Here is a 27711-nt window from a genome sequence, read left to right as displayed (position 1 = left end):
TCCTGGACTGACACATTTAGCGGTCTGAGCAAAGTAGTAGTGCAGAAAAGTTTCTTTTTCAACAGGATAAGAAACTCTTTGCCCGCAGTTCCCGTGAATCCAACACAGAGAAAGTAAGAGTTTTTTTCTTTTTCTTTCGCTAATCTTGCTTAAGGCTCGATGAGAACTGTAAATAACGGTTTCCTTTCCCACAAAAGAGAGGAAAGCCTTTTGACCTTTGGTGGTTGACAGAAGGATTCCCTTAAGAAAAGGCACTGAGGGGGGAAAACGGACAGTTTTAGTACTTGCACAAGACTCGGGCAAATAAGTAAATATTCACTCTGGTTCGGGTGATTACGCATAAAATCAGCTGATGAACAAGAGGCCTTCTGACCAAAATCAGATGATACCCGGGGTCACTTTGTTACGAGACGTATTAGATCAGTCCAGTTCTACTTGACAACAAAACAAAACCTGATTTTGAGGCGCTTATCTCAGGGTCCAGTTGGCATTCCGGCTCTGATGCCATGCCAACACAAACTGACTGAGAAGGAGTTGAACAGGGAGGGGGCGCATGGAACGAGTGATGGGAGTTATTGTGATGGGAAAGAAGGAATGGAAATTTGTCATGTGGCGATATTAGATATTGGATAAATAAAAGGTTAAGGTGATCAGTGACCATGGTGCTTAATTGTCCTTTGGAGGTCCTACAAGGTCATCAAATATAAATATCACATGATCCGAATATCATTATTTAGTTTCAGACAGGACAGGTTTTGCCTGTATGTGCCGCATTTAGAGGTGAAAACAACATGAAAATTTAAAAGCAGAAACATTGGTCCTAACCAGTAGAACCATTTGGAATATCCTGAAGCAGAAAGAACCCCCACTATGTAGTAGTGGTAATAATCAGAAGAAGAAGAATGAAAAATTAATAAAATACATTTGATTTTTTTGTTTTTATTGATTTTTTTTTTTACCAAAAAAATCATTTTTTTTTAAATTTCATATAGTAGGGCAAAAGCAGGCTAGTAAGAAAGCCAATAAGCTGGCTAATACTAGCCTACTACTAGTAGTAGTAGTTGTAGTAATAATCAAAAGAAGAAGAATGAAAAATAAATAATAAAATAAATAATTCGATTTTTTTTATTGATTTTTTTTTTACAAATTTTTTTTATATAATAGGGCAAAAACAGGCTAATAAGCAAGCCAATAAGCAAGCTAATAAACGGCCGAGTAATAATCAGAAGAAGAAGAATGAAAAATAAATAATTTGATTATTTTTTATTGATTTTTTTTACAAAAAAAATCTCTGACAAATTTTATATAATAGGGCAAAAACAGGCTAATAAGCAAGCCAATAAGCAAGCTAATAAACGGCCCGGTTTTACTACTACTAATAATAATCAGAAGAAGAAGAATGAAAAATAAATAATAAAATAAATAAGTTGATTTAAAAAATTTTTTTTTTTTTACAAAAAATTACAAATTTTGTATAATAGGACAAAATCAGGCTAATAGGCCGACAAAAGCAGCCTACTACTACTACTACTACTACTAGTAGTAGTAGTAATAATCAGACAAAGAAGAATGAAAAATGAATAAAATAAATTTGATTTTTTTTTTGTGATTTTTTTTTAGCAAAAAAATCGCTGACAAATTTCCTATTATAGGGCAAAAGTAGGCTAATAAGCAAGCCAATAAACTGGCTAATACTAGCCTACTACTACTAGTAGTAGTGGTAGTAGTAATAATCAGAAGAAGAAGAATGAAAAATAAATAAGTTGATTAAAAAAAAATATTTTTTTTTACAAAAAATTACAAATTTTGTATAATAAGACAAAATCAGGCTAATAGGCTGACAAAAGCAGCCTACTACTACTAGTAGTAGTAGTAGTAATAATCAGACGAAGAAGAATGAAAAATAAATAATAAAATAAATAATTTGATTTTTTTTTTTTACAAATTTCATATAATTGCCCTATTATATAATTTTCATATAATAGGGCAATACTAGTCTACTACTACTATAATCACAAGACGAATAATGAAAAGTAAATAATAAAATAAATAATTTGATTTTTTTTTTTTTTTTTTTTTTTAAATCTCTGACAAATGTCATATAATAGAGAAAAAGCAGGCTAATAAGCAAGCCAATAAGAAGGCTAATACTAGCCTACTACTACTATTAGTAGTAGGTGGGGTGGAGCTTTAAGAAGGTTAGATTTTAAGCCCCATTCATCCTGGACCGTCTAGTGTCCAGCACTATTCACTAAACATTGTTGATTTAACGGATGCAGCATAGTATACAGTATAGTACAGTATAGTATACAGTATAGTACAGTATAGTATACAGTATTTCAGTCCTTGGCACTGATGTTTAGCTCCAAATAGAAAAAGCAAGGAAGTCACAGAGGGCGTCTGGAGTTGATGGTGGACATCATGCAGCGATCCACGGAGCAGGTGGAACCCTTTGTCTCCAGCACAATGATTTTCAGTGCTGGTGCCAAATATTTACTGGACTGGATTGGGAACGCTGGAGCAAAATGGAATCTGACCAGATGATGAACTCAGGAAGTCACACTTGAAAATAAGAAAAAAAAATCCACACACAAAAGGGAAAGTTGCCAAAGGCACGTGTATCCTATTGTGTATCCTATCGTGTATCCTATCGTGTATCCTATACTTGAACTTAAGGCTGTGAGGTCGGACGGCATCAAACCATTTCATGCACTTTGAACTCTACCATAACTTCATCATCTCTCTTCTGAATCAAGAAAATATGATCAAATGTGCAGCATATTATTGTAGTTGTATAGTATGTATATAGTATGTATATAGTATGTATATAAGTTGTATATAAGTTGTATAGTTCTATAGTAGGACCTCATTTCTTCTTTATTTTAGTATTTAAGTTTTTATTTCCCAATGCAGATGGTGGTCACATTTGTATTAGTTCTCTTCAGTGGCGTCATTAAGCCTATGTTGTTTTTGATTGATTTTTATTTTGATTTTTTTTTACAAAAAAAAAAATCTCTGACAAATTTCATATAAGAGGGCAAAAGCAGGCTAATACTAGCCACCTACTACTAGTAGTAGTTATAATCAATAATAAAAAAAAAATAATAAAATGAATTATTTTATATTTTTATTGATTTTTTTTACAAAAAAAATATTTTTATGGATATTTTTTACTGATTTTTTTTTACAAAAAAAATATATTTTATGGATATTTTTTACTGATTTTTTTACCCAAAAAAATCTCTGAAAAATTTCATATAATAGGGCAGAAGCAGGCTAATACTAGCCTACTACTATTATTATTGGTAGTAGTAGTAGTAGTAGCAATAATCAGAAGAAGAAGAATGAAAAAAATAATAAAATAAATCATTTGATTTTTTTTTTTTTTTTTTTTTTTACCAAAAAATCTCTGACAAATTTAATGTAATAGGGCAAAAGCGGGCTAATAAGCAAGCCAATAAGCAGGCTAATACTAGCCAGTAATAATCAGAAGAAGAATGAAAAGTAAATAATAAAATAAATAAGTTGATTTAAATTTTTTTTTTTTTTTTTTTTACAAAAAAAATCTCTGACAAATTTTGTATAATAGGACAAAATCAGGCTATTAGGCCTGGTAGTGATAATCATAAGAAGAATAATGATGATAGTAACAATAACAGGTTAATCAATAATATAATAATGATAATGATATACAGACAGAATGGTTGCAGAGCTTGATAGCGGTTTTGCAGTATAGATTGTGTGTACTTGTGTACATTTAATGGTGGCCTAAAACTATTGAGTATCTCTACTAAATCTGTCCAAAAGTAGGAAAATTATATCCCGGTTCTTGTTCCTTATTTGGTTTTTGGATTTTTTTTATTTTTTTTTGAATGTCTATTACATTTATTCATATCCTGTACATCTCCAGGCGGCTAAGCCCCTCCCCCCTGTCCTCAGAACCCCTGGTTCTCTTCTTATTTCCCCAATAATCTCATGATCGGTCCTGTTGGGCTACACGCTGCCTGGTTTTGTTGAGTTTTTTAGCGAGGAGAAAGTCGTAACCCTGCAACAGTAATCATTGCAAACTGTGCCCGCTTTAACGGTCGATTTTAAAGTTTGGCAGGAAGGAGTGAGAGAAGTGGTTAAGCAAAAAAAAAAAAAAAAAAATTCAATTGTTGTAAAAACAAGAATAATGACCTCATAAAGCAGGCACTCAGTTGTTGATGTGGATTTCTCCTCGTTGTCATTGCAGCTCGTTAGTCATCGTGGATGTTTTACAATCGCTGACGGAGCTCCACTGGTGCCTTAATGGTTTCGCTAATCAGGATTCATTGCCGTTTATAGCGGCCAATATGGCTTTTTATGATGAGATGATGCCAAATGAGGAAACACACGGAGGAACAACTTAGAAATGCCCCTTCCTTCCTTTGGGGTTTTTTTTTTAGTAAATATCTACTTTTCACTTTCGCATGTGTTTCATAGCTGAGAAACAGAAGCAAAGACAAAGGCTGGCCTGTGACGAATGGTTTCATTCTGCTTTGATTATTGGTTCTCTGCACGGGAGAAGGGATGTGACATGTTGATAAATATCCATACACGACGCATCGACACCCGTTGTGTGGTGCTGTGTGCACAAACGCACACAAAAGTGGTAGAATCCAGCTGCTTGTGGGAGTTGCGTGGGTGCAACTTTTTGGAAATTGCAGACATTTTTTTTTTTGGCAAATATTTTTTTTTGACAGTTACTATGGTACCCGTTATGTCATTGTATGGTCATATCACTTCGTACTTTGATACATGACAAAAATTTAATTTAATTTAATTTAATTTAATTTAATTTAATTTAATTTAATTTAATTTAATTTAATTTAATTTAATTTAATTTAATTTAATTTAATTTAATTTAATTTAATTTAAAAACATTAAACTGTATTATGGAAAACAGGAAGTGAACAAATGTAACAGTTTAAAAATTTAGGTTTAAATTAAATTAAATTAAATGCCATAGTATCATAGTACAATAGTAATACCATAGTAACTGTCAATATAGTGATATGTATAGCACATCATGACTGGTTTAATTTAATTTAATTTAATTTAATTTAATTTAATTTAATTTAATTTAATTTAATTTAATTTAATTTAATTTAATTTAATTTAATTTAATTTAATTTAATTTAATTTAATTTAAACCTAAATTTTTAAACTGTTACATTTGTTCACTTCCTGCTTTCCATAATACAGTTTAATGTTTTTTTTAATTACATTTCAAATTAATTATTTAAATTACTAAAATTAATTTAATTAATTAATTAATTAATTTTATTTTAAATTGATTATTTACATTAATTAAAATTGATTTCAATAATTAATTAATTTAATTTAATTTTTAATTAATTATTTAAATTAATTAAAATTAAAAGAAAAAATAAGGTGAAAAATTAAATTACATTTAATTTAATTAAATTTAAAAAACAAAAAAAAAACGTAAACTATATTATGAAAGCAGGAAGTGAACAAATGTAACAGTTACTGATTGTAAAAGTACCAGATGGAGGGGTAGGATTTAATAAGCTTTGCTTCTTCCTACTCCTTTTGGACATGTGGAACTGTGAACTGATTATGTGATGCATTCAATTGTAATCTGATGCACGTTCAAATGAAATGAAACCATTACCATTACCAATGAAATGTGTCATCTACAAATGTTATCAGCTTGGTCTGTCTCAGTGAAACAGCCGGATATTAACAATGTCCTCCTATTGGTTCTTATATCTGCTTAATAACTTTGCACCCAGATTAGGATCCGTCTTGACAGAAATAAATGGCCGTAATATGTCCTCCAGGATGCCAGGTGAGAGGCTGACAGCAAGAGACACCTCAGACGTGGGGCGGTTCCCCGGTGCGTCTCCACCCACCAGGGTGGAGCTGTCCATTCAGAAGGAAGGAGAAAAGAAGCAGGAAGAAAGCGCTTGCTGCCGCTGGTTCAGGAAAATGTGCCCGTGCTGCTGCGAGCGCCAGAACAGCACTTCCTATGACGTCACAGATAGAGTGGAGCTGGTCAAACCCCCCAAACCCCCGGCCCCCATCCCGGACCACGATGGGTCCAAGCCGGCGAATGGGGATTCTAAAGAAATGGAAGGTAATTGTGACAATAATCCCGTGGAAAAACTTTATTTTCAAGCAACACCTTTGCAGTGGTGAAGTTGTCGGTGAGTTCTGTGGACCTGCTGAGCTCTAAAACGGGTCGGAACAGGCAGGAGCACCACACTGACCTGTACCACGGGGACGAGCTGATCGTGCGCAGAGGACAACCTTTCCAGATAGAGCTGGAGTTCAACAGGCCCTTCAGTGCGGACTCAGACAAGCTGCATCTGGACCTGAGAACAGGTAGGACTTGTTTTTTTGGATGGACCGAGATGGATGGATTCATAATAACCGATTAGAATTGACAACAATAGTACTCTTATGTACATTAACTTGGTAATGGTAATGGTAATGGTAATGGTAATGGTAATGGTAATGGTAATGGTAATGTAATGGTAATGTAATGGTAATGGTAATGGTAATGGTAATGGTAATGGTAATGGTAATGGTAATGGTTTTATTTCATTTGAACATGCATCCATCCATCAGGTACTTTTACAATCAGTAACTGTTACATTTGTTCACTTCCTGCTTTCCTAATCTAATTTAAGTTTTTTTTTTGTTTGTTTGTTTCTTATTTTTTTTTGTTTTAATTTTTATCCTAAAATAATTTCAGTTTTAATTTTAATTTTAATTTTAATTTTAATTTTAATTTTAATTTTAATTTTAATTTTAATTTTAATTTTAATTTTAATTTTAATTTTAATTTTAATTTTAATTTTAATTTTAATTTTAATTTTAATTTGTGTTTGATGTTTTTAAAATGTTATATAATATTCCATCCAGCACTTTAATTAGGGCTCCACAGTGATGCGCAAAAAAAGAAAAATACAAATGTGATGTAAAGTAGCATCTATTTTCAATGCTGCTTATCAGGTAGGCTGGAGCCTATCCCAGCTGTCGTTGGCCAGCCAATGGCAGGGCACATATAGACAAACAATCATTATGATTTCCTAATTGTGTGGCCTACTACATGCTAACCACTTGTACACCGTGCGGGCCTACAAATGGTCATTTATTTAATTTTAATTTTAATTTTAATTTTAATTTTAATTTTAATTTTAATTTTAATTTTAATTTTAATTTTTATTTTTATTTTTATTTTTATTTTTATTTTTATTTTTATTTTTATTTTTATTTTTATTTTTATTTTTATTTTTATTTTTATTTTTATTTTTATTTTTATTTTTATTTTTATTTTTATTTTTATTTTTATTTTTATTTTTATTTTTATTTTATTCATTTTCTACCGCTTATCCTCACGAGGGTTGCGGTGGGTGCTGGAGCCTATCCCAGCTGTCTTCGGGCCAGAGGTGGGTTACACCCCGGACTGGTGGCCAGCCAATCACAGGGCACATATAGACAAACAACCATTCACACTCACATTCATACCTATGGACAATTTGGAGTCGCTAATTAACCTAGCATATTTTTTGAAACTAGAGTCCCCGGAGAACATGGAAACTCCACAAAGAGATGGCCAGGGGTGGAATTGAACTCGGGTTTCCTAGCTGTGAGGCCACACGTGCTAACCACTCATCCACCGTGCAGCCACCTACAAGTGTATAAAAACAATAAAAGCACATAAACGCATATCTATATCTATCAATCAATGTCGAAGGCCAATGAGAACCAGTGGATGCATTTTAAAACGTGACATCTAAAACGGCGTTTGAACGTTTGATCGTTTCTGAGCTGCAAAAGCCTGATTCCCTCCTGGATTACGTCAGTGCAGTGAAACTAAAATGGCTGAAATGTGTCCCTGTTTCCGTGTGCCAGTTGCCAGTGGCAGCATTCAACCAGCGCCAGTGGATCCACTAACCCCCACATAAAGCGCATTAGAGTAATCCATCCGACTCCTGACAAAGGCGTGGATCACTGCTGCTTTTGAGGAATTGGTTCGATTTTGGCCAACTGCCTGAAGGGAAAAAAAGCTTTGAGTCAACCACAAGTCTTAGATTGTTCAAATTCTTTGTGTGACCCTGGGCTAAAGGACCAAGATCTACAAGTGGGGTACCACCAAAAACCATCACTTTAAATTTTTAAATAAAAACCTATTCTAAAGATATAAAAACAGCTAAAAAGAGACAGCCTTTCATGTAATTCTGTATCCAGCCAAGAGGCCGTACATAGATGTGGATGGCTGAGAACCAAGCCCTGTGGGACTCCACATGAACTCGACTTTTTGATGAATAATAATATACTGAACCAAGATCTACCTCGAGAAGCGTTTGTTTGATACCGGAAATCACGCTGGGGTGCGAGCTAGTTCATCATGGATGGCTAATAATGTAAATCATAATTATAAAAACATATTTAAGCAAAGTTGATTCATGTTGAAAATCTCCTATTATTAGCATAAGATAATATGATATGATCAGTTTCAGTGTTTTCAATAAAGAAGAAAATAATAATAAAGATTTAAAAAATAAAGAATATAGAATAAAAGTAGAATATATTCTTTGTAGAATATAGAATAAATATAAAATAAATATAGAATATATTCTATATAGAGTACAGAATATAGAATAAATGTAGAATATATTCTATATAGAATATAGAATAAATATAGAATATATTCTATATAGAATATAGAATAAATATAGAATAAATGTATAATATATTCTATATAGAATATAAAATAAATACAGAATAAATACAGAATAAATACAGAATAAATACAGAATAAATACAGAATATATTCTATATATAATATAGCATAAATAATGAATATTTTCTTTATAGAGTATAGAATAACTATAGAATAAATAAAGAATATATTCTATATAGAATATAGAATAACTATAGAATAAATAAAGAATATATTCTATATAGAATATAGAATAAATATAGACTGTATTCTATATAGAATATAGGATAAATATAGAATAACTATAGAATAAATAAAGAATATATTCTATATAGAATATAGAATTAATATAGAATATATTCTATATAGAATATATTCTATATAGAATATAGGATAAATATAGAATAACTATAGAATAAATAAAGAATATATTCTATATAGAATATAGAATAAATATAGAATAACTATAGAATAAATAAAGAATATATTCTATATAGAATATAGAATAATTATAGAATATATTCTATATAGAATATATTCTATATAGAATATAGAATAAATATAGAATAACTATAGAATAAATAAAGAATATATTCTATATAGAATATAGAATAATTATAGAATATATTCTATAGAGAATATAGAATAAATATAGAATATATTCTCTATAGAATATAGAATGAATATAGAATAACTATAGAATAAATAAAGAATATATTCTATATAGAATATAGAATAAATATAGAATGTATTCTATATAGAATATAGGATAATATAGAATAACTATAGAATAAATAAAGAATATATTCTATATAGAATATAGAATTAATATAGAATGTATTCTATATAGTAGAATATAGGATAAATATAGAATATATTCTATATAGAATATAGAATAAATATAGAATAACTATAGAATAAATAAAGAATATATTCTATATAGAATATAGAATAATTATAGAATATATTCTATAGAGAATATAGAATAAATATTGAATATATTCTATATAGAATACAGAATGAATATAGAATAACTATAGAATAAATAAATAATATATTCTACATAGAATATAGCATAAATATAGAATAACTATTGAATAAATATAGAATAACTATAGAATAAATAAAGAATATATCATATATAGAATATATAATAAATAAAGAATATGTTCTATATAGAATATGGAATAAGTAAAGAATAGGTATATTCTATATAGAATATAGAATAAATAAAGAATAAAGCGGATGCGGTATGTTGATACTGTAGCTTATGTAAACATAACAGAAGGTTGGCCAGGGTGACATCACCGAGGGTTGGATTCCACCCAGAACCTTAACAGCTTCCAGACCTCAGCATACCAGACACCTCCCTCCGGTATTTGCAGGCTTCATCGGCCAATCATCTACTCATCTGCTCAGGAACCAACGTCAGTTACATCACCAGCAACAAATGGCCGTAGCTGACACCCGCAACCAACTCATCTGCCGTGACGGGGCGTTGGATGTTGCAAAAATGCTAATCTCACGATGTTTTGATTTTCGTAGGCTCAGTCGAGATCCTCCGTCGACTGTGAAGCGCAAAATAGACACAGCGCTATTAATGACTTCCTTGTCACTCATTTCCAGCAACCAGAGAGGAAGGGTGGTGGGGTCTCAGGTCTCAGGACTCAGGACTCAGATGGAGAACAATACATTTTTGATAAGGGTGCCAAAAGTAGAACCCCACAAAGTCGTCTTATCTAACCGAGGACTATTCTTTCTACGGAGTTCATGACACAATGAACTAAATCTTATCTTGTTATAGATTTTTTTTTTTTTTTTGTCCGGTAAAAGAGTATCTAAGTCGATTTGGTGAACGTATCAAACATTAATCGTGTTGCGTTTACTCAGAGGATCCCGACACAATCCTGTGAAGGTCTGCAGTTTCTTTCACTCGAAAAACTCGATTCTTTGTACTGACTGGAGTTTTTACTCGGGTACTCGATTCACAGAAATTCGAGTCTTTATAGCAGGGGTCTCAAACACGCGGCCCTAGTTTGGACACTAGTTTGAGGCCCTCGCCTTGATATGAAAGTTTAATGTTTGATATGGATGCTGTATGGTATCATGTACCCAGAAAAAATGATTACGTTTGATTAATGTTCATGTCAAAGGTTAAATTACTGTTAATAGTTATCCTCCCTATCCGTGTGGAAGTGGTAAGTTTTTGGCTATTTAAGTTTAGTTTTAGGGGTCTCAAACTTAAAAAATGTAATTAATTAAATTAAATTAATTATAATAATAATAATAATAAAATTTTTACATTTAAAATTAAATTAAATTAAATTAAATTAAATTAAATTAAATTAAATTAAATTAAATTAAATTAAATTAAATTAAATTAAATTCATATAACTATTATTTATGAAAACTTTTAATTTTAATTTTAATTTTAATTTTAATTTTAATTTTAATTTTAATTTTAATTTTAATTTTAATTTTAATTTTTATTTTTATTTTTATTTTTATTTTTATTTTTATTTTTATTTTTATTTTTATTTTTATTTTTATTTTTATTTTTATTTTATGTAAATTAATTCAATGCAAATTAAATTAAATTAAATTAAATTAAATTAAATTAAATTAAATTAAATTAAATTAAATTAAATTAAATTAAATTAAATTAAATTAAATTAAATTAAATTAAATTCATATAACTATTATTTATGAAAAATTATTTAAATTATTTGTACAATTTACTGTTTACGCTATACATTGTTGTTCATATTTGATGTCATCTATTTATACAACTTATACATTCAACTTGCATTGCAGGTCCACTGCCTCTGGTGTCCAAAGGCACCCATGTCATCATTCCACGGGTGGATGACCTGGACGATAAAAGCTGGGGGGCCAAGATTGCAGAGCAAAGCGGCAACAAGGCTCGCTTGTCTGTCAACTCTCCGGCCAACGCTGTGATTGGCCTTTACGGTCTGACAGTCACGTCAGGCTCCCTGAAGGAGGAAAGTCCAAGTACTTACACCTGCAGCAAGAACATTGTCCTGCTCTTCAACCCCTGGTGTATCGGTACGATTCCGCAGGCATTTCTCTTGACAATAATAACACTAGATAACGCTAGAAAGCAAATCAAGCAGACAACCCGACCCAGAACCTCCCCTCATACTTCTGGCCTCCTCCCTTCTCTCCTGTGGGTATCTGCTCATACTTACATTCCACAAATATTAAATAAGGAGTGAAAAACACAAGAATCACAGCTGGCAGATAAGGAGCAACCTTCCTCCTCCTTCCTCCTTCCTCCTCCAAAACATAACTTCCTCTCTTTCTCCTAGTCGTCCCCCAAGACTGGACCCCTCTTCCTTCCTCGTTTTTTCTCATAAACATCTTAATTTTACAGCCGCATTTCATTTCCACCAGTTAGAAGGTTAGAGATGCTAGTGACACAAACCCGACTTTATAAACAGCAGGGGTGCCCACAGTGTCTTTGTGTTTGTTAACCAGGGCGGACTGAGTGAAAGGAAATTACATTTTTCAGTGATTTTTTTACAGCCTCCTTTCATTTCCACCAGTTAGAAGGTTAGAGATGCTAGTGACCGACACAAACCCGACTTTATAAACAGCAGGGGTGCCTACAGTGTCTTTGTGTTTGTTAACCAGGGCAGACCGAGTGAAAGGAAATCACATTTTTCAGGGATTTTGCCACTAAAGGAAGTGACTGGAGTGTACATTTTAGGACTATTTTTAACAGAAAGACAGGAAGTGAAAAGTATGCTTTCTTTGTAACGACACAAACCCCAATCTATAGACAGCAGGGGTGCCCACAGTGTCTTTGTGTTTGTTAACCAGGGCAGACCGAGTGAAAGGAAATCACATTTTTCAGTGATTTTTTTACAGCCTCCTTTCATTTCCACCAGTTAGAAGGTTAGAGATGCTAGTGACCGACACAAACCCGAGTCTATAAACAGCAGGGGTGCCCACAGTGTCTTTGTGTTTGTTAACCAGGGCAGACCGAGTGAAAGGAAATTACATTTTTCAGTGATTTTTTACAGCCTCCTTTCATTTCCACCAGTTAGAAGGTTAGAGATGCTAGTGACCGACACAAACCCGAGTCTATAAACAGCAGGGGTGCCCACAGTGTCTTTGTGTTTGTTAACCAGGGCGGACTGAGTGAAAGGAAATGACATTTTTCAGTGATTTTTTACAGCCTCCTTTCATTTCCACCAGTTAGAAGGTTAGAGATGCTAGTGACCGACACAAACCCGACTTTATAAACAGCAGGGGTGCCTACAGTGTCTTTGTGTTTGTTAACCAGGGCAGACCGAGTGAAAGGAAATCACATTTTTCAGGGATTTTGCCACTAAAGGAAGTGACTGGAGTGTACATTTTAGGACTATTTTTAACAGAAAGACAGGAAGTGAAAAGTATGCTTTCTTTGTAACGACACAAACCCCAATCTATAGACAGCAGGGGTGCCCACAGTGTCTTTGTGTTTGTTAACCAGGGCAGACCGAGTGAAAGGAAATCACATTTTTCAGTGATTTTTTTACAGCCTCCTTTCATTTCCACCAGTTAGAAGGTTAGAGATGCTAGTGACCGACACAAACCCGAGTCTATAAACAGCAGGGGTGCCCACAGTGTCTTTGTGTTTGTTAACCAGGGCAGACCGAGTGAAAGGAAATGACATTTTTCAGTGATTTTTTACAGCCTCCTTTCATTTCCACCAGTTAGAAGGTTAGAGATGCTAGTGACCGACACAAACCCGAGTCTATAAACAGCAGGGGTGCCCACAGTGTCTTTGTGTTTGTTAACCAGGGCGGACTGAGTGAAAGGAAATGACATTTTTCAGTGATTTTTTTACAGCCTCCTTTCATTTCCACCAGTTAGAAGGTTAGAGATGCTAGTGACCGACACAAACCCGAGTCTGTAAACAGCAGGGGTGCCCACAGTGTCTTTGTGTTTGTTAACCAGGGCAGACCGAGTGAAAGGAAATGACATTTTTCAGTGATTTTGCCACTAAAGGAGGTGAACGGGCCGTACATTTTAGGACCAGTTTTCACGGAAAGACAGGAAGTGAAAAGCCTGCCTTCTTCGTAATGTGAAGGCCAAACACACGCGGGTGGAAAGCTGTTACTTTCAAGGCCGTGAGCACATATTTTATGATGGCACAATCTCTTTGCAGAGGACGCCGTGTTTCTGGATGATGAAGAGGAGAGGAAGGAGTATGTTTTGAATGACACCGGGAGAATTTATTATGGAACTGAGAAGCAAATCGGCGCCCGGACGTGGAATTTCGGGCAGGTGAGGAGGCGCTCTCGGATTCATGGCGTTATTGCGGTGTCAACAAGAAAAATATCCAGTTTTACCGAAACATTTTGGAAGTTCTGAAACGATTCTGTTCCTAAGTTTTCTGGACATAATTTCAAGGCAAATCTCACAAGACAAGACAAGACAAGACAAGACAAGACAAGACAAGACAAGACAAGACAAGACAAGACAAGACAAGACCAAGACCAAGACCAAGACCAAGACCAAGACCAAGACCAAGACCAAGACCAAGACCAAGACCAAGACCAAGACAAACTCCAAACTCAACATTTTTTTCCCGAAGAAAAAAATACCGTATTTTCCGGACAAAAAGTCGCACTTCTTTTCATAGGTTGGCTGTTCCTGCCACTTATACTCCAGAGCGACTTATAAATGAAAAGTGTTTATGTATCTAAAATAAATTACCTGCAAAAAATGCGACTTATACTCCAGTGCGACTTATGTATGTTTTTTGTACCTAATTATGCATTTTTGGCATTTGACACTTTTTTTTCATAGGTTGGCTGTTCCTGCCACTTATACTCCAGAGCGACTTATAAATGAAAAAACTGTTTATGTTACATAAACACATTTTTTGTGTAGCTGAATAACCATTTGTGTTAGCATAGCTTACACCCTATTAATTCTCTATTATTTTATTGTTAGAACTTGCCTTCCAAGATGACGTAATGTCTGTTTTGGTCAAGTAGTTAAAATAAATTACCCGCAAAAAATGCGACTTATACTCCAGTGCGACTTATGTATGTTTTTTTTTGACCTAATTATGCATTTTTTGGCCTTGTGTGACTTATACTCCGGAGCAACTTACAGTCCGGAAAAAAAAATATATATATATATATACCGTATTTTCCGGACTATAAGTCGCACTTTTTTTCATAGGTTGGCTGTTCCTGCCACTTATACTCCAGAGCGACTTAAAAACGGGGAAAAAAATGAAAAAAACTGGTCAAGTAGTTAAAATAAATTACCCGCAAAAAATGCGACTTATACTCCAGAGCGACTTATAGTCCAGAAAATATATATATATATATATATATATGGTATTTTCCGGACTATAAGTCACACTTTTTTTCATAGGTTGGCTGTTCCTGCCACTTATACTCCAGAGCAACTTAAAAATGAAAAAAAAATGAAAAAAAAATGGTCAAGTAGTTAAAATAAAGTACCCACAAAAAATGCGACTTATACTCCAGAGCGACTTATAGTCCAGAAAATATATATATATATATATATATATATATATATATATATATACCGTATTTTCCGGACTATAAGTCGCACTTTTTTTCATAGGTTGGCTCTTCCTGCCACTTATACTCCAGAGCGATTTAAAAATGAAAAAAAAAGAAAAAAAAATGGTCAAGTAGTTAAAATAAATTACCCGCAAAAAATGCGACTTATACTCCAGTGCGACTTATGTATGTTTTTTCCGACCTAATTATGCATTTTTAGCCTTGTGCGACTTATAGTCCAGAAAATACGGTAAATAAAACCTGCCATTTTAAAGCCAAAAATGTGCACTGAATGCTGTATGGTCACATGTCCTTATGGTTCACATCATTGCAGTTTCAAGAGGGGATTCTGGAAGCATGTCTGTTCATTCTGGAAAGAAGTGACATCCCGCCGTCCGGTAGGGGGGATCCTGTCAATGTGGTCAGGGTCCTATCAGCCATGGTGAGTATTGGGATGTTAAAGAGGACATGACTTCAACTGCATCTCACCGGCACATCGGTTTTTTTTTCCAGATCAATTTTCAAGATGACTTTGGGGTTCTGATTGGAAACTGGTCAGGGAATTACTCCAATGGGGTGTCTCCTGCTGCGTGGAGCAGCAGCGTGGAGATCCTGAGGAAATACCACTCCTCCCACGGAATGCCCGTGTCATATGGCCAGTGCTGGGTCTTTTCTGGGGTCACCACGTCAGGTGAGTCTGGGAGCAAATGGGAGTGAAAGTGCGGTGACGGTTCTTACCTCAGTCGTACCCACAAATCAGTGAAACTCAAAACTTGGTAAAGCACCCATGAATCAGTGAAACTCGAGTCTTCGACAAGCACCTGAGAGTCATTGAAAACCCAAGTCTTCATCAAGCACCGATGTGGTTGTGAGTTTCATCGAGTACCTGCAAGCTAGTTAGACTTGAGTCTTCATCGAGCACCCATGAGACAGTGACACTCGAGTCTTCATCAAGTACCCATGAGACAGTGACACTCGAGTCTTCATCAAGTACCCAGGAGTCAGTGAAACTCGAGTCTTCATCAATTACCCATGAGTCAGTGAAACTCGAGTCTTCATCAAGTACCCATGAGTCAGTGAAACTCGAGTCTTCACCAAGCACCCATGAGACAGTGAAACTCGAGTCTTTAAGTACCCATGAGTCAGTGAAACTCGAACCTTCATCAATCACCCATGAGTCAGTGAAACTCGAGTCTTCATCAAGTACCCATGAGTCAGTGAAACTCAAGTCTTCAACAAGCATCCGTGAGTCAGTGAAACTCAAGTCTTCGTCAAGAACCCATGAATCAGTGAAACTCGAGTCTTCGTCAAGCACCTGAGAGTCATTGAAACCCAAGTCTTCATCAAGCACCGATGTGGTTGTGAGTTTCATCGAGTACCTGCAAGCTAATTAGACTTGAGTCTTCATCGAGCACCCATGAGACAGTGACACTCGAGTCTTCATCAAGCACCCAGGAGTCAGTGAAACTCAAGTCTTCATCAAGTACCCATGAGTCAGTGAAACTCGAGTCTTCACCAAGCACCCATGAGACAGTGAAACTCGAGTCTTTAAGTACCAATGAGTCAGTGAAACTCGAGTCTTCATCAATTACCCATGAGTCAGTGAAACTCGAGTCTTCATCAAGTACCCATGAGTCAGTGAAACTCGAGTCTTCAACAAGCATCCGTGAGTCAGTGAAACTCGAGTCTCCAACAAGCATCCGTGAGTCAGTGAAACTCAAGTCTTCGTCAAGTACCCATGAGTCAGTGAAACTCGAGTCTTCATCAATTACCCATGAGTCAGTGAAACTCGAGTCTTCATCAAGTACCCATGAGTCAGTGAAACTCGAGTCTTCATCAATCACCCATGAGACAGTGAAACTCGAGTCTTCATCAAGTACCCATGTGTCAGTGAAACTTGAGTCTTCATGAATTACCCATGAGTCAGTGAAACTCGAGTCTTCATCAATTACCCATGAGTCAGTGAAACTTGAGTCTTCATCAAGTACCCATGAGTCAGTGAAACTCAAGTCTTCGTCAAGTACCCATGAGTCAGTGAAACTCGAGTCTTCATCAATTACCCATGAGTCAGTGAAACTCGAGTCTTCATCAAGTACCCATGAGTCAGTGAAACTCGAGTCTTCATCAATCACCCATGAGACAGTGAAACTCGAGTCTTCATCAAGTACCCATGTGTCAGTGAAACTTGAGTCTTCATGAATTACCCATGAGTCAGTGAAACTCGAGTCTTCATCAATTACCCATGAGTCAGTGAAACTTGAGTCTTCATCAAGTACCCATGAGTCAGTGAAACTCGAGTCTTCAACAAGCATCCGTGAGTCAGTGAAACTCGAGTTTTCATCAAGTACCCATGAGTCAGTGAAACTCGAGTCTTCATCAATTACCCATGAGTCAGTGAAACTCGAGTCTTCATCAAGTACCCATGAGTCAGTGAAACTCGAGTCTTCATCAAGTACCCATGAGTCAGTGAAACTCGAGTCTTCATCAAGTACCCATGAGTCAGTGAAGCCCGAGTCTTCATCAAGTACCCATGAGTCAGTGAAACTCGAGTCTTCAACAAGCATCCGTGAGTCAGTGAAACTCGAGTCTTCATCAAGTACCCATGAGTCAGTGAAACTCGAGTCTTCATCAATTACCCATGAGTCAGTGAAACTCGAGTCTTCATCAAGTACCCATGTGTCAGTGAAACTTGAGTCTTCATCAATTACCCATGAGTCAGTGAAACTCGAGTCTTCATCAAGTACCCATGAGTCAGTGAAACTCGAGTCTTCATCAAGTACCCATGAGTCAGTGAAACTCGAGTTTTCATCAATTACTCATGAGTCAGTGAAACTCGAGTCTTCATCAAGTACCCATGAGTCAGTGAAACTCGAGTCTTCATCAAGTACCCGTGAGTCAGTGAAACTCGAGTCTTCATCAATTACCCATGAGTCAGTGAAACTCGAGTCTTTAAGTACCCATGAGACAGTGAAACTCGAGTCTTTAAGTACCCATGAGTCAGTGAAACTCGAGTCTTCATCAAGTACCCATGAGTCAGTGAAAGTCGAGTCTTTAAGTACCCATGAGACAGTGAAACTCGAGTCTTTAAGTACCCATGAGACAGTGAAACTCGAGTCTTTAAGTACCCATGAGTCAGTGAAACTCGAGTCTTTAAGTACCCATGAGACAGTGAAACTCGAGTCTTTAAGTACCCATGAGACAGTGAAACTCGAGTCTTTAAGTACCCATGAGTCAGTGAAACTCGAGTCTTCATCAAGTACCCATGAGTCAGTGAAACTTGAGTCTTCATCAAGTACCCATGAGTCAGTGAAACTCGAGTCTTCATCAATTACCCATGAGTCAGTGAAACTTGAGTCTTCATCAAGTACCCATGAGTCAGTGAAACTCGAGTCTTCAAAGCATCCGTGAGTCAGTGAAACTCGAGTTTTCATCAAGTACCCATGAGTCAGTGAAACTCGAGTCTTCATCAATTACCCATGAGTCAGTGAAACTCGAGTCTTCATCAAGTACCCATGAGTCAGTGAAACTCGAGTCTTCATCAAGTACCCATGAGTCAGTGAAACTCGAGTCTTCAACAAGCATCCGTGAGTCAGTGAAACTCAAGTCTTCGTCAAGAACCCACGAATCAGTGAAACTCAAAACTTCGTAAAGCACCCATGAATCAGTGAAACTTGAGTCTTCGTCAAGAACCCACAAGTCTGTGTCTGTGGTATAATACGATGTGCAAGCCTCGCTCCCCGACACCTTAAGAGCAGCGCTGGGCCAAGAGTTGACAGGATGGGGCTGCGGGCTTGATTTATGGTTGCATTTATGTATCTTATGTAATGTATCTTGTGTATTCCTGCAACCCTACGTTCAGGTCAACTTCAGAAACATCAACCCGTTCTTTCTCTAAGGCGATTTTCATTCACTCTGTCGGTAAATTTCCCCGTGTTAGATTTACGTCTGCCAGCCCAGGATAGCCACCTGACCTCAGCACTGATAGCTAGCCATAGCTCATATACCCCGAGAATACCTCACAGTGCCATTCCTGTCACACCCTCTACTGCCCCCCCCCCCCCCCCCCCCATACAGCCACACATGTCACTTTCATTCAGCGAGCAGTTCTGCAAAATATCCGAACATATTGTACTGAAATATGTATTTATGGTCATGTTGTTTATACTTGTAGTACTCCGCTGTCTTGGCATACCCACTCGCAGTGTGACCAACTTCCAGTCTGCCCACGACACGGATGTTTCCCTCACCAACGACGTCTACTTCGATGAGAATCTGGAGCCCATCGACTACCTCAACAGTGACTCTGTGTGGTAAGTCGGGGTAAAGTTCCGGGACAGCCTGTGGAAACGAAACTGATGGATGGAATTCACGTGATATTTATATATCTCTTCTGAGCAGCAGTCCTCTACTTCGGGGATGCAGATGTCATGCCCCGTCAATTAGCCGCACGCCTGCAGGACCAGCTGGTACTGGTTCTAACCAGAGAGCTCAGACTGTGTTTTGAAATCCTCTATTTCATCTACAAATGTTTGTCTCTTCTTTTCGCCTTGAAAACTACTGAGACGTGACTCCAATCTTGGATATAGTTACAGTAAACATCCTATGTGTTTGTTTACCTGAATGATAGTACACCAATACTACAAACGAGTTTGTGGACCTTGCCTTCGCGGTAGTAATGGTAATGCTTTTATTTCATTTGAACATGCATCAGATTACATTTGAATGCATCACATAATCAGTTCACAGTTCCACATGTCCAAAAGGAGTAGGAAGAAGCAAAGCTTATTAAATCCTACCCCTCCATCTGGTACTTTTACAATCAGTAACTGTTACATTTGTTCACTTCCTGCCTTTTTAATATAATTTCTTTTTTTTTTATTTCATTAATTTTTATTTTTATTTTGCTGCATAATATTACAAAATTCCAATTTGTTCACGGAAAATGACAGAAATTTTTTTCTCCATTTCTGCAGTTTTTCAACTTTCTTCTCATAATTTTGACTTTGTTTCTATACTATAGTGTCTTTATTATTGTAATATTTTCTACAACCTAATTTTCCTCCAAAATCTTTATTTATTTTTATTTTTATTTTTATTTTTATTTTTATTTTTATTTTTATTTTTATTTTTATTTTTATTTTTATTTTTATTTTTATTTTTATTTTTATTTTTATTTTTATTTTTATTTTTATTTTTATTTTTATTTTTATTTTTATTTTTATTTTTATTTTTATTTTTATTTTTATTTTTCCCAGTCCAGGGTGTACCCTGCCTCTCGCCCAAAGACAGTGAGGAAAAGCGGTAGAAAATGAATTTACTTTTAATTAATTTTAATTTTAATTTTAATTTTAATTTTAATTTTAATTTTAATTTTAATTTTAATTTTAATTTTAATTTTAATTTTTATTTTTATTTTTATTTTTATTTTTATTTTTATTTTTATTTTTATTTTTATTTTTATTTTTATTTTTATTTTTATTTTTATTTTTATTTTTATTTTTATTTTTATTTTTATTTTTAACATACTAGGTTAATTAGCGACTCCAAATTGTCCATAGGTATGAATGTGAGTGTGAATGGTTGTTTGTCTATATGTGCCCTGTGATTGGCTGGGATAGGCTCCATCACCCCCGCAACCCTCGTGAGGAAAAGCTGTAGAAAATGAATTGAAAAATGAATTTTTTGACATGTACCGAAGTACCAGTGACATCTAGAACCCTTTCTGGAACCCTGGAACCAACAAAAAAGGGGGCCCCCTGTGTGGTAGACTCTAAATTGGAATTTCTCTAACAGGAATTACAGTCGAAAATGAATAAATGTATTCCTAGGAATTTCCACGTATGGAACGACTGCTGGATGGCCAGGCCAGACCTTCCCGACGGTCACGGGGGTTGGCAAGCTATCGACTCCACCCCCCAGGAGACGAGCCAGGGGACCTTCCGCTGTGGCCCCGCCTCCGTCACGGCCATCCGCTCCGGCCAGGTGTACCTCAAACACGACACGCCTTTTGTCTTTGCAGAGGTTGGCATTCAATCCATACTTTTTATCGACTTCATCTGCGCTGTAAACGTTCCTCCTGGTCTCTGAGGTGGGAATGTTCCTCCTCAACCAGGTCAACAGTGATAAGATCTACTGGCAAAGGAATTTGGACGGTACGTTCACGCAGTTCCGCATCGAGAAGAAGGTGGTGGGTCACTGCATCAGCACGAAAGCAGTCGGTTCTGATGAGCGAGCGGACATCACTCATTTGTACAAACATCAAGAAGGTACCCTCGGGGTCGTTTGTGGGACTCCTTGATCGAAAAGATGCTTAACGGTTTCTCTGTACGTTTCTCAAGGTTCTGAAGAAGAACGCATCGCTGTAGAGACGGCAAGTCGTTACGGCAGCAAGCCAGATGTTTACTCTGTGCCCTTGGCAGAAGACGTCACCGTGGAGGTGAAGATGGAGGGAGAGGGGCCCAGGATGGGGGCGGACGCCCACCTGAGCATCGTGGTGAAGAACTGGAGCTCCCAGCCCCGTCGGACCACCCTGCACAGCCAGGTGGCCGTCATGTACTACACCGGTGTTGTGAAGAGCACCATCAAGAAGGAGCAGATGCCTGTGGAGCTTTCGCCTCATGAAGGTAGAAAATGAATCAACAAATTAATTTCACAAGAATTGCATCAAAATATGAAGCAAAAAAAGTCATATTTTCCCAAGAATAATGTTGTAATATTATTCACAAATATTTTCATTTTAGTAGCATAAAGTCGAAAAAGTGCATTTTTAAAGACATAACATTATGAAATGAACAAACTACCAATAAAGCAAAAATAAAAATAAAAATAAAATAAATCAAATAAAAATATTTTGGGGGAAAATTAGGTTGTGGAAAATATTACAATAATAAGGACACTATAGTATAGGAATAAAGTCATAATTATGAGAAAGATTACAGAAATGTAAAAAAAAAATGCTTTAATTTTCCATGAACAAATTGGAATTTTGCAGGAATAAAATTGTAATATTATGCAGAAAAATAAGCACTCAAAGAGCACAGCCATTAAGACAAGAAAATAAAGAAAAAAAATAAAAATAAATAAAATACAATATTTTTGGAGGAAAATTAGGTTGTGGAAAATGTTACAATAATAAAGACACTATAGTGTGGGAATAAAATCATAATTTTGAGACGAAAGTTGACAAACAGCAGAAATGGGGAAAAAAAATTCTGTAATTTACCGTGAACAAATTGGAATTTTGCAGGAATAAAATTGTAATATTATGCAGAAAAACTAGCACTCAGAGAGCGCATCCATTAAGACATAACATTATGAAATGAACAAACTACCAATAAAGAAAAAAAAATAAATAAATAAAATAAAATATTTTTGGAGGAAAATTAGGTTGTGGAAAATATTACAACACTAAGACACTAATATGGGAATAAAGTCATAATTATGAGAAGAAAGTTGAAAAACTTACAGAAATTACAGAAATGTTAAAAAAAATGCTGTAATTTTCCGTGAACAAATTGGAATTTTGCAAGAATAAAATTGTAATAATATGCAGAAAAATAAGCACTCAGTGAGCGCAGCCATTAAAACATAACATTATTAAATAAACAAGCTACCAATAAAGAAAAAAATTTATTAAATAAAATATTTTTGGAGGAAAATTAGGTTGTGGAAAATGTTACAATAATAAAGACATTATAGTATAGGAATAAAGTCATAATTATGAGAAGAAAGTTGAAAAACTACAAAAATTGAAAAAAAATGCTGTAATTTTCATGACCAAATTGGAATTTTGCAAGAATAAAATCATAACAAAAACACGCACTTTGAGCGCACAGCCATAAAGACTTAAAATTAAAATTAAAATTAAAATTAAAATTAAAATTAAAATTAAAATTAAAATTAAAATTAAAATTAAAATTAAAATTAAAATTAAAATTAAAATTAAAATTAAAATTAAAATTAAAATTTTTGGAGGAAAATTAGGTTGTGGAAAATATTACATAATATCTAAAGACACTATAGTATAGGAATAAAGTCATAATTATGAGAAGAAAGTTGAAAAACTGCAAAAATGGGGAAAAAAATTCTGTAAAATTGGAATTTTGCAAGAATAAAATTGTAATAATATGCAGAAAAATAAGCACTCAGTGAGCGCAGCCATTAAGACATAACATTGGGAAATGAACAAGCTACCAATAAAGAAAAAAATTTATTAAATAAAATATTTTTGGAGGAAAATTAGGTTGTGGAAAATGTTACAATAATAAAGACATTATTATTATAAGACATAATAAAGACAAAAATGCTGTAATTTTCATGACCAAATTGGAATTTTGCAAGAATAAAATCATAACATTATGCACAAAAACACGCACTTTGAGCGCACAGCCATAAAATTAAAATTAAAATTAAAATTAAAATTAAAATTAAAATTAAAATTAAAATTAAAATTAAAATTAAAATTAAAATTAAAATTAAAATTAAAATTAAAATTAAAATTAAAATTAAAATTAAAATTAAAATTAAAATTAAAATTAAAATTAAAATTAAAATTTTTGGAGGAAAATTAGGTTGTGGAAAATATTACATAATATCTAAAGACACTATAGTATAGGAATAAAGTCATAATTATGAGAAGAAAGTTGAAAAACTGCAAAAATGGGAAAAAAAATTCTGTAATTTTCCGTGAACAAATTGGAATTTTGCAAGAATAAAATTGTAATAATATGCAGAAAAATAACTCAGTGAGCGCAGCCATTAAGACATAACATTGGGAAATGAACAAGCTACCAATAAAGAAAAAAATTTATTAAATAAAATATTTTTGGAGGAAAATTAGGTTGTGGAAAATGTTACAATAATAAAGACATTATTATTATAAGACATAAGAAAGACAAAAATGCTGTAATTTTCATGACCAAATTGGAATTTTGCAAGAATAAAATCATAACATTATGCAGAAAAACACACACTTTGAGCGCACAGCCATAAAGACATAAAATTAAAATTAAAATTAAAATTAAAATTAAAATTAAAATTAAAATTAAAATTAAAATTAAAATTAAAATTAAAATTAAAATTAAAATTAAAATTAAAATTAAAATTTTTGGAGGAAAATTAGGTTGTGGAAAATATTACATAATATCTAAAGACACTATAGTATAGGAATAAAGTCATAATTATGAGAAGAAAGTTGAAAAACTGCAAAAATGGGGAAAAAAAATTCTGTAATTTTCCGTGAACAAATTGGAATTTTGCAAGAATAAAATTGTAATAATATGCAGAAAAATAAGCACTCAGTGAGCGCAGCCATTAAGACATAACATTGTGAAATGAACAAGCTACCAATAAAGAAAAAAATTTATTAAATAAAATATTTTTGGAGGAAAATTAGGTTGTGGAAAATGTTACAATAATAAAGACATTATAGTATAGGAATAAAGTCATAATTATGAGAAGAAAGTTGAAAAACTACAAAAATTGAAAAAAATGCTGTAATTTTCATGACCAAATTGGAATTTTGCAAGAATAAAATCATAACATTATGCAGAAAAACACGCACTTTGAGCGCACAGCCATAAAGACATAAAATTAAAATTAAAATTAAAATTAAAATTAAAATTAAAATTAAAATTAAAATTAAAATTAAAATTAAAATTAAAATTAAAATTAAAATTAAAATTAAAATTAAAATTAAAATTAAAATTTTTGGAGGAAAATTAGGTTGTGGAAAATATTACATAATATCTAAAGACACTATAGTATAGGAATAAAGTCATAATTATGAGAAGAAAGTTGAAAAACTGCAAAAATGGGAAAAAAAATTCTGTAATTTTCCATGAACAAATTGGAATTTTGCAAGAATAAAATTGTAATAATATGCAGAAAAATAAGCACTCAGTGAGCACAGCCATTAAGACATAACATTGTGAAATGAACAAGCTACCAATAAAGAAAAAAATTAATTAAATAAAATATTTTTGGAGGAAAATTAGGTTGTGGAAAATGTTACAATAATAAAGACATTATTATTATAAGACACAAGAAAGACAAAAATGCTGTAATTTTCATGACCAAATTGGAATTTTGCAAGAATAAAATCATAACATTATGCAGAAAAACACGCACTTTGAGCGCACAGCCATAAAGACATAAAATTAAAATTAAAATTAAAATTAAAATTAAAATTAAAATTAAAATTAAAATTAAAATTAAAATTAAAATTAAAATTAAAATTAAAATTAAAATTAAAATTAAAATTAAAATTAAAATTAAAATTAAAATTAAAATTAAAATTAAAATTAGGTTGTGGAAAATATTACATAATATCTAAAGACACTATAGTATGGGAATAAAGTCATAATTATGAGAAGAAAGTTGAAAAACTGCAAAAATGGGAAAAAAAAATCTGTAATTTTCCGTGAACAAATTGGAATTTTGCAAGAATAAACTTGTAATATTATGCAGCAAAATAATCACTGCGAGAGCGCATTGTGACCAGTCGCTGACATTGTCTAGAATTCTTTGGAATCGTGTCCTCTATGATCTCATGAAAGCCGAAAGCCAAGTCTTGACCAACTGGGCTGGACCCTTGATGATGATTGACACTGTCACCGACATCATCAGTCAGACATCCGTGTTGTGTTTACTGTCGGGACGTGAGAAAAGCATCATACTTAAGATGTTTCCACAGCTCTTCTACAAGCTCCAGTTCCGTGATGAAAGTGTAGTGAATGTTTTTTATTGCTTTAGTTCCATCCTTCCAAAAAAGAATTTTAGATTCCACGTTGGGAATGTCACACCCATGCCTGAAATTCGGCTGTGTGCCCCCGGAGGATATCACATCAGGTTTGCACGTATACATGACAAAAAGCACACGCTTGTACAAATATGTCATACTAGCATACTAGAGAAGAAAGATACACGCTTGTGACTTCCTGATTAGCTTCCTTAAATGATCCGGTCGTGACCTCGGCTTGACTCGTGTCTCCACACAGAGAAAACCATTGAGTGGGTCTTGCCTTACCACGAATACCAAAACCAGCTGGTGGATCAGGCTGCACTCATGCTGACTCTGTCGGGAAGAGTCAACGAGACCAAGCAGGTTCTGGCCAACCAAAGCACCTTCCGGCTCCGGACACCCAACCTCAACATCCTGGTGGGAATTTTATTGCTTTTACATACAATTTTTGTTTTCCATGAATCCTAACAAATTTTTTTTTTTTTTTTTTTTTTGATGCAGCCGTTGGGAAAAGCGGTGGTCGGCCAGGAAATGGGGGCCAAGATCATATTCACCAACCCCCTACCGAGGACTCTAAAGGACGTGGTTTTCAGAGTGGAAGGTCTGGGTCTGCAGAAAGGCCACGAAGTGGTTGTGGGGTAAGACCCCCCCCCCATCTTTTCCTTTTCCCATGCCAGTCTTTTGACCTGTGGTGAATTTGTCTTAGGGACGTCAGCGGTCACTCCACCGTGACCCTGACGGAACACTTCATTCCGACCCAGCCGGGGGCCAGGAAGCTGGTGGCATCCCTGGACTGCAAGCAGCTCACACAAGTACACGGAGTAGCTGACATTGTTGTTCTGGAGCAGTGATCGTTATGGATTCTTCTTATGTACACTTTTTGTACTGAAACATGTTACTATTATTATTATTATTATTATTATTATTATTATTATATACAGCTATGATTGGCATTATCAGTATTATTGGGGGCAGGGGGGGGCTTAAACACAGCATTTAAAGTATTCTTATGATGAATTTATTCATCACAGTAAGCACCACTGAAAAAAAAACACGTCATTTTTACACTGTATCGTGCTTACGTAGACTTTTATATAAGATATCACACAAGGCAGCAAGGAATGTTTGGTCACCTTTTTTTTTTTACTACATTTGAATGTAAACAGTTTTTTTTTATAAGTGGACATATTTGTTGTGTGTGTGTGTGTGTGTGTGTGTGTGTGTGTGTAAACTAACATTGAAGTACTCTTGTATAACAATCACAAAGGAAAACACTGACGCTTACTCAGCACTCACTATTAAAATGTGAAGGACAACTATTTATTTGCTTGGAATGTGTGACCTCTGACCCCAACTAGACTGTAACTGAACACTGAAATGTTGCACAAGATGCCCCCCCCCACACACACACATACATACATCATGCACCAAGCAAGTATTTACTATAATAAGACACAATTAATAAGCTCCATCTGCTCCCATAAAGATATAAGTTTATATGTAACTTTTATATAAGAAAGCGCTACAATCCCAACAGAAAACGTTCTGCTGCCCTCTTTTGGTAAAGACGGGAAATGCACTCAAATTTACTCAAAGTAAGCACTGAAGATATTAAAAAAATATATACAAAACAATCCCGTTGCAATATGAATGAACTGTAAAATGTTCATGTGGTTGACTTCTTTTAAAAAACGGTA

At 34.3% G+C, this 27711-nt stretch overlaps 1 protein-coding gene across 1 annotated transcript; it reads left to right on the top strand.

The window, feature by feature from the left end:
• tgm1l1 (transglutaminase 1 like 1) lies at positions 1 to 27330 on the top strand. Its single transcript, XM_058068328.2, has 14 exons — positions 1 to 113; positions 5829 to 6124; positions 6181 to 6372; positions 11534 to 11785; positions 13896 to 14014; positions 15608 to 15715; positions 15787 to 15964; positions 19445 to 19583; positions 21102 to 21294; positions 21386 to 21539; positions 21612 to 21896; positions 26271 to 26431; positions 26516 to 26652; positions 26721 to 27330. Exons 2-14 carry the CDS (start codon positions 5830 to 5832, stop codon positions 26863 to 26865), a joined length of 2358 nt encoding a protein of 785 aa, XP_057924311.2. The 5' UTR covers positions 1 to 113; position 5829; the 3' UTR covers positions 26866 to 27330.
• The last annotated feature ends 381 nt before the right edge of the window (positions 27331 to 27711 follow it).

This window comes from Doryrhamphus excisus, linkage group LG6, assembly GCF_037039965.1.
Source record: "Doryrhamphus excisus strain RoL-2023G ecotype Guam linkage group LG6, RoL_Dexc_Guam_v1.1, whole genome shotgun sequence".
Classification (NCBI taxonomy): domain Eukaryota; kingdom Metazoa; phylum Chordata; class Actinopteri; order Syngnathiformes; family Syngnathidae; genus Doryrhamphus; species Doryrhamphus excisus.
The sequence above is the reverse complement of the archived record's forward strand: the minus strand, read 5'-3'. Positions and strand labels throughout refer to the sequence as shown.

Excerpts from the sequence above, each read along its gene's own strand:
- tgm1l1 (XM_058068328.2), top strand. The coding sequence starts at position 5,830 with ATGCCAGGTGAGAGGCTGACAGCAAGAGACACCTCAGACGTGGGGCGG. Across the intron at positions 6,125-6,180 it reads GGATTCTAAAGAAATGGAAG|TGGTGAAGTTGTCGGTGAGT; the intron begins GTAATTGTGACA and ends ACACCTTTGCAG. Across the intron at positions 21,295-21,385 it reads CGCCTTTTGTCTTTGCAGAG|GTCAACAGTGATAAGATCTA; the intron begins GTTGGCATTCAA and ends CTCCTCAACCAG.